The 11,500-nt window shown below is 38.5% G+C and overlaps 2 protein-coding genes across 2 annotated transcripts; one reads left to right on the top strand and one right to left on the bottom strand.

Annotated features, from left to right (window-relative positions):
• Positions 1-18: 18 nt before the first annotated feature.
• On the top strand, positions 19-5,920 carry ppp2r3c (protein phosphatase 2, regulatory subunit B'', gamma). The gene is made up of 13 exons (XM_053510161.1): positions 19-177; positions 1,280-1,404; positions 2,288-2,392; positions 2,702-2,814; positions 2,896-2,993; positions 3,108-3,178; positions 3,452-3,584; positions 4,189-4,244; positions 4,352-4,427; positions 4,509-4,645; positions 4,736-4,873; positions 5,100-5,159; positions 5,370-5,920. Exons 1-13 carry the CDS (start codon positions 111-113, stop codon positions 5,556-5,558), a joined length of 1,368 nt encoding a protein of 455 aa, XP_053366136.1. The 5' UTR covers positions 19-110; the 3' UTR covers positions 5,559-5,920.
• A 152-nt stretch (positions 5,921-6,072) lies between these two features.
• On the bottom strand, positions 6,073-11,298 carry fam177a1 (family with sequence similarity 177 member A1). The gene is made up of 5 exons (XM_053510162.1): positions 11,160-11,298; positions 8,672-8,857; positions 8,507-8,573; positions 7,974-8,071; positions 6,073-7,499 (listed from the first exon to the last, which is right to left on the bottom strand). The coding sequence occupies exons 1-5, from the start codon at positions 11,226-11,228 to the stop codon at positions 7,338-7,340; spliced, it is 582 nt and encodes a 193-aa protein (XP_053366137.1). The 5' UTR covers positions 11,229-11,298; the 3' UTR covers positions 6,073-7,337.
• Positions 11,299-11,500: the final 202 nt, after the last annotated feature.

Here is an 11,500-nt window from a genome sequence, read left to right as displayed (position 1 = left end):
CATTGCGCGACTGACGGGGAAGCGTAAACAGTCGGTTAAACATTTCTGAACAGTTAAAGAAACTTAAATCTTCTTTTAATAACCGGGAAATCGTTTAAATAAGAGCGGAAATGACCAGCGACAAAAGTGCACACTGGAAAGACCTTCTGAAAAGAAGACTGGCCTCGGCAGAACCTGGTGTGTTATTTTACTTATTTAATAAGCTAATTTGCTAACGTAGGTTCGAGTCATTCATGACTATCAACAAGCTAAATATGAACATCTATGCATCTGGGTTCTGTGAATATGTGTTTTAGGTAAAATTATAAGTAGATTATTAGTACATTATAAGATATAAAATGCATGCATCAATGTTTTAATATAAACGTTCTGTTTGAATATTTATATATTCCAATATTTACATAATTACACTGATTAGCCATAACATGATGACCAATCGCCTAACATTGAGCAGATCCCCTCATTGTCACCAAAACAGTGTACCAGTGAGCTTTTGGCCATGCATGTCGCTAGGTCTCCAGTTTTCCTTTTTTGGATCACTTCTGCTAGGTCCTGACCGGTGCAGACCAGGAACATCCTACAAGAGCTGCAGTTTTGGAGTTTCTCTGACCCAGTCGTCTAGCCAGTACAATCTGGCTCTTCTCACAGTAGCTACATTTTCAATATATTGTTACAATGGAGGCTGGAAGTGGAAGTAAAACATTTTTTCTTAAAGTTGATGTGTTGGAAGCAGAAATGGGCAAGCCCAAGGGTTTGAGTGACTTTGACAAGGACCAGATTGTGATGGCTAGAGGACCTGGTCAAAGCAACTCCAAAATTGCAACACTTGTGGGATGTTCCTGGTTTGCACTGGTCAGGACGTACCAAAAGTAATCCAAGTGAGCCAAGACTCACTGATGCACATGGGGAGTAAAGGCTGGCCCGTGTACTCCGATCCAATAAAAGCATTACGGTAGCTCAAATTGATGAAAAGGTTAACGCTGGTTGTGATTGAAAGGTGTCAAAAAATGGTTATTACTGTTACGGTGGCAAAATGAGGGACCTAAACAGGTGGTCATAATGTTATGGCTGATCGGTGTGTGTATGTGTGTGTGTATATATATATATATATATATATATATATATATATATATATATCACACTAGTAGACAGTAGACATATAACATTAATGTAAATTTTACACAGTTATACACAGCTATTAAAATGTCTAGGAGTCTCTGTTTCACACTTGATAAACTCTTCACAAAGGAGAGACTATTAAAATATCTTTGTTTTACAGACAGCAGAAGTGAAGAAGAGAAGAAAGCGGAGGAGGCGGAGCTCTTCACGAAATACTACACCGAATGGAAGGGAGGAGGGTGTAAAGACGGGACATTTAAACACATCCCACGCTTCTACTACAGAGTGAGTGTCAGCTTCCATTCAGTCACACTGGAGTTTAATAGAATTATACTGCAGACTTCATCCTGATGGAGATTCTGCTGTACTGGGCCCAGTTTCTAAAAAATATTGTAATGTTCAGATTGGAAATAAAAAAAAAAAAAATAATTCAGTGATGTACAGTATTATGTGGCAATACATGTAATTAAATTTTTTTTTTTATTTATACAGTATCAGCTTTCATTTGAGTTGGTAATATCCTGCAGTTCCTCTATAATCCTACAGGTGGTGTGCTCTAAACTATTCACACATTGACAGGCAGCATACCGTCTTGTGTGGTATGAGCAAGTATTTGCTTTTTTTTTTTTTTTAATTGAGACGCCACGCTGGCTTAGTGGTTAGCACTTTCACCTTACACCTCCAGGGTCCGGGTTCAATTCCCTTGGGTCTGTGTGCATGAAGTTTGCATGTACTCCCTGTACTTTGTGGGATTCCCCCGGGTACTCCGGTTTCCTCTCTCACTCCAAGGACATGCAGATGAGGCTAATTAGTGTTCCCAAATTGCTTGTAGTGTGTAAGTGTGTGTGTCCCAATTGGCACCCCCTCCAGGGGGTACCACGCCTCGTGCCCTAAGTCTCCTGGGATAGGGTCTAGGCCCCCCGTGACCCTGTATATAGGATAAAGCGGTATAGGCGATAAGTAAGTGTTTAGAATTGACAAAACCTAAAAAAAAAAAAAAAAAAAATTTATATGTGTAAAATATTAAATTTAATTAATATTACATTTATTATAATATTTTCCCTCTGAAGTATAGTTCTCTGCTTTGTTTGGTTGATTTACTATTTTGTATTTATTATTTTTCACTTTACTTGTCGATGCGAATTAACTGTCGGTATCGTATCGGCAGCTTCCTGCAGAGGATGAAGTGCTGCTGCAGAAACTGCGAGAGGAGTCGAGGGCCGTGTTTCTGCAGAGGAAAAGCAGAGAGCTCCTCGACAACGAAGAGTTACAGGTAAGGAAGTGTCCTGATTTGTGTTTTCTCCTGACATCATTTTTAAATCATGCTCTTGCTGAGATGCTCATGCTTCACAGCTAACATTTCTAATAGCTTTGCGGTGCTGTTGTAATAAACGCTGTGCTGCGATTGGCTTTGAGACTTTGTGTCAGCAGGAGCAGATATTTCCAACTTCCAGATTCAGCAGTAGCGGATTAGCGTAATACCTCTAGTAGCACTGCTAACATAGTAAAATTAAAGTCTTTCAATAAATTGTAACGTAATGGATATAAAGCGATCCTAAATGTAATGTTGCTTTCTTCACAGAACCTGTGGTTCCTCCTCGACAAACATCAAGTACCTCCTACAAGCGGTGATGAAGCCATGATCAGCTACGAGAGCTTCCTGAAGGTCGGAGAGAAAGCAGGAGAAAAGTGCAAGTAGGTGGATGGGAGGAACGCGACTGTGATGTCCACCGTGTTGAATATTAACATTAACGTGACTCTATACCTCTTCCTCAGACTCTTCTTCACCGCCAGAGTGTACGCCAAGCTGCTGCATAACGACCCGTACGGACGCATCTCCATCATGCAGTTCTTTAATTACGTCATGAGAAAAGGTGAGAGATGGAAAAATATATCAAACTGTGTGTGTGTGGGAGATGCTACATTGATCTGTACACACAAACGTGTGTGTGTGTGTGTTCACTCTTGTCTTTTTGTTCTGTGGTCAGTGTGGCTTCACCAGACGAGGATCGGGCTGAGTCTGTACGACGTGGCGGGGCAGGGCTTTCTCCGCGAGTCTGTGAGTATACACACAGTATATCCACACGTATAGCAAGCGTCTCATCCCCGCCGATTCCTACAGCTATGTTTGTTTACACTGATGAGCGCCTTATACAGTAGACTATACACAGTAAATCGTGCGGTCCGTCTCTCGTCCATCGTCCTCATCAGTGTGACTGACTGAAGCGCCGCCCACTCTGTCCTCTCTTGGCTAACGAATATCCTGCTACTGGAGAACTGTATTTGTGAACGTTGGCTCACATTATTCTTCACTCTTTGTTTTGTTTTTTAGGATTTGGAGAACTACATCCTGGAGCTGATCCCGACTCTGCCTCAGCTGGACGGCTTGGAGAAATCCTTCTACTCGTTTTACGTCTGTACCGCCGTGCGCAAGTTCTTCTTCTTCCTCGACCCTCTGCGCACAGGTTCGTTCATGCGATCACTCGACAGTCAGGGCTGATTTTTATTTAATTCTTTATTTTTAAAGATCATCAGCTGAGGAGCAGCACGTGTAGTACATTAGTGCAGTTCTGTTTCCGTCACATTTACAGAAAAACCCTTTTATTCACTAGATTTGAATAATTACAAGGTTTATTACTCATGAACAGAAAGTTTCTTTAAAAAAAACTTAACCTGCTGTAAGTTTGGTCCTCGCTCCTGACCACATGTCCACACCTCCTTTCCTGTCCCTTATTAACAGAACACACCTCTTTATTTCACATCTTGAAGATTTTAGTGATTTTAGACATGCAGTGTCTCTAAGAGAGATCTTCCATACGCAGAAAAATATTTATTGGTTTGTTTATTGTTACATATACATTGTATGTGATGAAACTGACACATCTTTTTGAAAATAACCCAGAACCCATACACTTCTTTTGTGTTTATTTCATCGTCTTACACACACTATTAGGAAACTTTCAATAAAAAATATGAATCAGTTCACTTTAGTTAAGTAATAGAATTCTGAAATACAAAAGCTGTGTTAAAAAATCTGATTAAGAAACATAAACCAATGATGTTTTTCAGGTAAAATTAAAATCCAGGACATTTTGGCTTGCAGTTTTCTGGACGATCTGCTCGAGGTAATAAAGACGTATCTGTGAACATGGAAGTTCTGAGCACACAGGTTAAATTTTCTGATTAAAAAAAAAACATCTTCTAAAAAAATAATTTGTGTGTTAACCTGCAGCTCAGAGATGAGGAACTGTCCAAGGAGAGTCAGGAGTCCAACTGGTTCTCAGCTCCGTCTGCACTTCGTGTTTATGGTAAAAGATTATTTCTTGTTTTTCTAGGATAATTATCGTAGCACGGTTTAGTAGTGTTAAATGTTGTGTGTGTGTGTGTAGGTCAGTACCTGAACTTGGATAAGGATCATAATGGGATGCTCAGTAAAGAGGAGCTGGCTCGATACGGTACAGGAACTTTAACCAGCGTTTTCCTGGACCGTGTTTATCAGGAGTGTCTTACATATGATGGAGAAATGGTAAAAACACGCACACAGTCTTATGAATGGTTAGTCTCTGGATATTTTAATTTGATTTATGTGTGATGAAACTTTGTGTGTGTGTTTCAGGACTATAAGACGTACCTGGACTTCGTCCTAGCTCTGGAGAACAGAAAGGAACCAGCAGCGCTGCAGTACATCTTCAAGCTGCTAGACATGGAGAACAGAGGCTACCTCAACGTCTTCACTCTCAACTACTTCTTCAGGGTCAGAAGGAGATCCCGGTTGATTTACAGAGAGGCAGCGCTCTCTGATCTTCTCTCTGATATTTTCAGCTTTATGGCTGCTTCCAAAATGCTGGACTTTATTAGAGGAACGGTTCTAGTTCTAGCCAAGCTAAAGTCACTATAAGATTTTCTAGTTGACCAAACACGTATATCATAAAAGTAACTGTGCGTCATAATGGTGTGTGTGTGTGTGTGTGTGTGTGTAGGCCATTCAGGAGCAGATGAAAATCCATGGACAGGAGCCTGTGTCTTTTCAGGATGTTAAGGTATGTGATCTTGAGACTCACTGTTTGACGGTTTCTCACCTAACTACTTTGTCGTGAGCTGATCGTCATGATAGTTAACCTATTTAAGAGGAAATGAGACTTAATTTCCTTTTAGATGAGTTAACTATCACGACGATAGTAAGTAAGCACCTGTGGTAATACCTGAGCTGAAGGATTATTTTGTGTGTGTATGTTGTGGTGCGTGTGCAGGACGAGATCTTTGACATGGTGAAGCCTAGAGACCCGTATAAGATCACACTGCAGGATCTGGTGAACAGCGGTCAGGGCGACACGGTCTCCAGCATCCTCATTGACCTTAACGGTTTCTGGACCTACGAGAACCGCGAGGTGCTGGTCACCACAGACGAGAGCAGCTCGGCCGACTTAGACGACACGTGACGTTCGGGATTTAAACCCGGAGACGACTAGATGCAGTCTGGGTTCAGAGCTTTAACCCATATTGGTGTCAGTGCTGGAATTATTGGCACCCTTTGTAAAAACAGGCTAAAGAAGATTCGTTAGGGGGAAAAAGAAAATTCTTGTAGTTAATTAGCTTAATCTCATACAGGCATTAGGATAAAAATATCTAACCTTTATTTTAAATACATCTATTGCATCTATTAAATACATCTAAATACATCTATAAATATAACTAAATATATTATATCTTTAAATAGACTATATATATATATATATATATATATATATGTATATACTTTAAAGTTTATATATACTGTGTTTGAGAGAGAAACTTCTTTAAAATGTAGCAGTATAATATATAGTAACTATATATAAAATTCATGTGATTAGGGAATATATAAATATTTATAAATAAAATGTTTAAAATAATGTTTATCTATCTTTACTAAATAAAGGTGCCAATAATTCTGGATAAAGATGTATTACACAGAAGGAAGGTCCAAGACTTTATTAAAGAAAGTGACATCATTATATACAGGTTTTGAAATAAGCTATATCATATTAAAGCGTTTAAAGGAAATGTACATAAATAAATTATACAGTTTTTCAAAGTTTGTGTTGGGATTGACAAGTGTCTTCTTTTTTACATTATGTGAACACACACACACACACACAGGTTTCAGGTCAGAGAGGGAAATTTTGTCAGTCATTAATGATCAGAGTAAAAATATAATGGGGGGGAAAAGTAATATCCCAGTGTAATGATGAACTATAAATTCACACATGCGTTTTTTCTGCTCCTGTTCTGGAAAAGTTATTTCAGAAGGTTTTATCAAAACAGAATTATTTTATAATAGTTTGTTTGCGAATAAACAAAAAAAGCAAAACCATTTATGATAACTTTGAGTGCCATCAGACTCACTGCATGAAAGGCCTTTTTCTGGCGTTAATGCCTCTGTACACAGTATCCAAATAAAATAATATAACTTGAGAAACAGAGCTGAGCAAAGATGTTAAACAGTGAGCAAAAAAAGTAACTAACTCTGAGGAATGATCCTGCAGGATAAATCTTATAATAAAAAAAATCAAAACCCCATCTTTTTTCTTATTTTTTGAATAATACTTAGGCAAACATTTCAGTTGCTGAAACTGCAGACCAGTCAGAAATTTTAACTGAAAAAACTTTTACATATGAGCACAGCTGTTTAGCATAACATCAATAATTTACGCTACACACTCAGATTTCTCCTTGTACTTAAAAAATGGTGTAAATATAAAATGAAGACTGCATGCTCTTTCCACAGAAAAAAAGAAGGCAGCCTTTACCAGAGTGAAGAACACTAAAAGAAACAAAAGTTCACACAAAGGGGGTGTTTGCATGATATTAAAGACATCACTTATAAGCAGGGAGTAGAAGAGAGAGGAAAAAAAAGATTGGAACTGGTACGAACTGAAAAAATAAGACATCGACCGGAGTCAATTTATCTTTTGTATTAGAGAGAGAGAAAGAGAAAGGTGTAAACTCCTCTTTCCTTAAGATAGGGGAAAAACTTCACATCATGTGTATGACCATAAATAAATACACACACACACACACAGTTGTAGATTTAAGGAGTGCACTTGGTTAAATGTTATTATTTAACCAAAATAATGTATTATTTAAAGAAATGTATCAGTCATGCCACTCAATCTTGCGCACACACACACTAATTACGAGAGCGCATGAGAGAGAGATTAATGTAGAGAAAAGGCACTCGTTCATGATGATGTCTCCTGTTCACCCTCGAAGCTCATGTTGACGAAGGAACTCGTCCCCTCGGGCTGCTCCACAGTCGGCTTCTGTTCTGCGTCACGGTGCTGATTGTCGAAACGCCGCTGGGCTTCTTCAGAGAGACGGTCTTCCTCCTCGGCCTCTTCCTCCTGAGGATGCAAAGCCGAGCTCGATCAGGGCGATATGGTTTCTGGCAAACACACTGTACACTAGGGCAATTTTGGTCCAACTAGGATTTTGAAAAATTATTATGATAAAAAGGAAAGAAAGGATAAATTATTATTGTTCTGCATTTCAGGTCGCATTGTTGTCCTGGGTCTGTGGTCCAAATCAAATCCAGCGCATCCGTTTTGCTTTACAGCAAACGTATAAAAGGTACATTCACCCCTCACTAAAAACCCAGTCACACTCAGCCATACATGAGCATTTTTCTTATTTTTTACATTATTTTTTATATTTTTTTGTTTTTTACAGTTAAATCATGTTTAACATTTTAAAAAAAGTTCTTTAAACGCTTAATAACTGCATGTTTTCAAAGTCAGCGAATAATCGGGAACTAAAATTGCCCAATGATTGTAACTGTAGCTCTGATCAAGCACCCCATAACCATACACACACTGTACCTCTTTCTTCATCCTGTAGTACTCGTCAATTGCGTACTGATACTTGGGCGTGGTGATGCCCAGCATTGATGCCATTTTCTCTCCCAGATAATCACACACTAAAACCAAAATCAATCAATATCACACACACACACAAACACACACAAACACAAACACAGAGAGTCAGACTTTACACCAGATAAGTGGGTTATGACATGAACGCAACAAAGAAAACTCACATCTCTTATCACATTCATACAATCTGTCCACACTATAGAATGTAGAATAAAATTCAGAGTGCAACTTTGTGTGTTAATTCCTGCTCAAAAGTTTTAAATAGTAATGGTTTTAGATGTTTAGAGTTCAAGCTGACTCTGAGATACAAAGAGATTACTATAGTGAAACAGTGAAAGTGATGATGGAGTTACTGATGATCATGATTGTAGTGACGACAAAGGTGATGGCGATGGTGATAAGTGAAGACATGAGGGGACTGATCATGACGATGGTGTTTGTAATAGTGATGGTGTGGAAGGTGCTGATTACGGTGGTACCTGAGATGGTGCTCGTTGCCACTCTCCACATGTGGAACCAGAAATAAGGACCCCAAGTCAGTTTAGACTGAAAACACAGAGACACAATGAACTTATAGATCTCATTTGGGAAAACAACTTAGATACCACAAAAACACACTTTCTCTTTCTCACACACACACACACCGGATCAATCGTGCTCATGGCGGTCTGTTTGCGCCGCTCCTGTTCCTCTTCCTCGTCTTCATCATCTGTGCTGAATTCCTCCATTGTCTCACCGCTGGCGAAGTAAATGGTTCTGCGTGGAACCTTCTGTTTCTTCACTGCGTCGCCAAGCTCTACACTGTCAAACTCCTTCACCACAGTGGAGCTCTGCAATGTCAACATCATCATCAATCCCAGAGACTTTGATAATAATAATAATAATAATAATAATATTTATTATTATTAGTATTATTAATATACTATTATTATTATTATTACTATTATTATTATTATGTACATAATATCTGTTAAAAACACCATGACCTCATCATTTCATAGTGAAGAATCCTGAATCCTGTGGCCAGGAAAGTGTACACAGTATTTAAATGTTAGCAGATGTGTTGTATCATCTACGGATTGTCAAACACTACAGAATCATTGGTGTTAATATTTCTACAATTAAAATAAACGTTTCAGCAGCATAACAAAAAAAAAATTCCGTTGAACATTAAATGGTTTTACAGGGTGGAACTTTGGACTGAGGACAAACTGAATCTGGGCTTGTATTTTTTATTTTTCTTCCTTGTTGTTTAACGGCGGTTGGAATCCGGTAAGTTGGTTACATTACTGCCAACTGTAGGTCCTATTCTCCCTGGCCTCTTAAAGCGGGTTTTCCAGACTAGACTTCCTTAAAACGTCTAATGCATCTTCCTCTGTCATGTTCATGTCTTGACCTGTTATGTGTCTTGAACTCAGCTGTCTTATCCAGCTTTTTTTTTATACATTCTTTCCTCTAAGTACTGCTCTGCACCTCTCCGATGCATCTCTCTCTTCTCAGGTTTTCTGTCCTTTCTAGTCCAGTCTTTCTCAAAAACAGCATTAAATACGGTGAAACTTCGGATTGCGAGTAACGCGGTTTGCGAGCAAAGATTTGTAATAAATTTTCACTTGGAAAACAAACAAGTCTTGGTTTACGAGTACCAAGTATCATGTATCACGCATGCGCTTCTTTTTTTGACGCTGAGCGTCACGTGATCACAACTGAGCCAACATTTTTTCTCTCTTGTGCTGCGAAACTGTGGGTAATCATCTCCCCTGCCGGGTCTCTTACTGGTATAATCAACATCCGTGCACGCAAAACATATTTTATTTTGTGTCTGTATGCGTGTATACAGCGTGTGTGTAAAGCAAACGAAAGTCTCATTAGAGACTGTAAAAATCCATTTTCTCTCTCTGCCCAAGGCTTAGCCTGCTCTTTGCCTGCTGTGTGTGTCTGTGTGCACGCGTGTCATTGGAGATCTCTATCCTACACAGAAACACTGCTCTGTCGTGATTTTTTTAAAGGTAAAGTCCAGGTTAATTTGTTTTATTTTTACTTCATATTTTATGTTAATTCTTATGGGTTTTTTTTGACTGTGCAACAAACAATTTGAGTTTCCATTATTTCTTATGGGAAAATTACATTTGGTTTACGAGTGTTTTGGAATACGAGCCCGCTTTCAGAACAAATTATGCTCGTAATCCAAGGTTCCACTGTACATCCTTTCCTGACTAGTGACCCACCCTGCCCATTCTAAAAGTCTCTTGACATTGCTTTCTACTCTTTCTCAGTTCTTGAAGATGTGCTACCATTTCTAGCCTTTCCTGCGTATATTTCCTGTAGAAGAGCAGTACATACTCAACAGTCTTAATCTTTTGACATACTATAAATAAAGTTCTATTAAGATTGTGGTGTTCAGTTCATAGTCGAATTCTAATTAATACTTCCTCTTTTCTCATCACATATACTTTTGATCCACAATCCCTCTTCTGTTGTCAGTGTTGTTTTGCCTTTCTCCACACTATACCTTTCCTCTCTGACTCTGATAATTTGATATTGACCTCAACACCCACTTTTTTTGTTGCTTCTTTTGCTGGCTCGTCCATTCTCTTTGGGACGTACAGAAAAGAGACATTTTTCTTTTGTCTAACTATTCTTGAGTAAGACAACCAGACTTCACATACAGGATCCTGGTGTTTTCTGGCTGTATCTGTACTAATGACTGTAACTGAAGTGAAAAACAAACAATTCATGACTCATTTATAAACCGGTTTATTCTGTTTACACTGTTTTCACTTAACAATAAGACACATACTGTAACCTACTGAATACAAGTTTATTTCATTGCAAAATCAGACATATACTCAAGTTTTTTTTTATAATAACATAAAAACATAGTAATTTATATTGTAAGGGTTACAACATATAATAAAAGAAAATGTATAATAATACACCATTTTAGACACAAATAGAGGCACGCGAGCCTGGGTTTTATTTTATTTATGGTATTATTAAGGCTAACTTCCTTAGCAACAGCTAACAAAGCGACTGACTTTTGTTTCACCAACTAAAACCAAACCTTTTTTTTTTTAAACCTGAAACGACTATTAAAATCAAAATACTATATTTATGGCATAACATTCCACCTACTTTCTCAGGTTCCATAGTTTGTCCAAGAGACACGTTAGCGTTTGTGAGGTAAAGTGACAGATCCGCCATTTTCTTTTCGTGTGTGTGTTGTTTTGATACTCAACTTGTCGGTTTATTTTTTTTTCCCACCCGCTTATCTGACAACTTCCGCCTTTTTCTTCTTCGTTGGATTTTACACACCAGTTCAAGTCATTAGCGCCCTCTCCTGATCATTAGCAAAAATCTAATATTTTAACGGAGTAGAACTACACCGCACCCCCGCCCCCCCGCCACCTTGTTACACAATGGTATATAATTTACAGAAAAAATTGTATTCTCTCTCTCTCTCTCTCGCGCTCTCT

Source organism: Clarias gariepinus, chromosome 13 (assembly GCF_024256425.1).
Source record: "Clarias gariepinus isolate MV-2021 ecotype Netherlands chromosome 13, CGAR_prim_01v2, whole genome shotgun sequence".
Lineage (NCBI taxonomy): Eukaryota > Metazoa > Chordata > Actinopteri > Siluriformes > Clariidae > Clarias > Clarias gariepinus.
The sequence above is the reverse complement of the archived record's forward strand: the minus strand, read 5'-3'. Positions and strand labels throughout refer to the sequence as shown.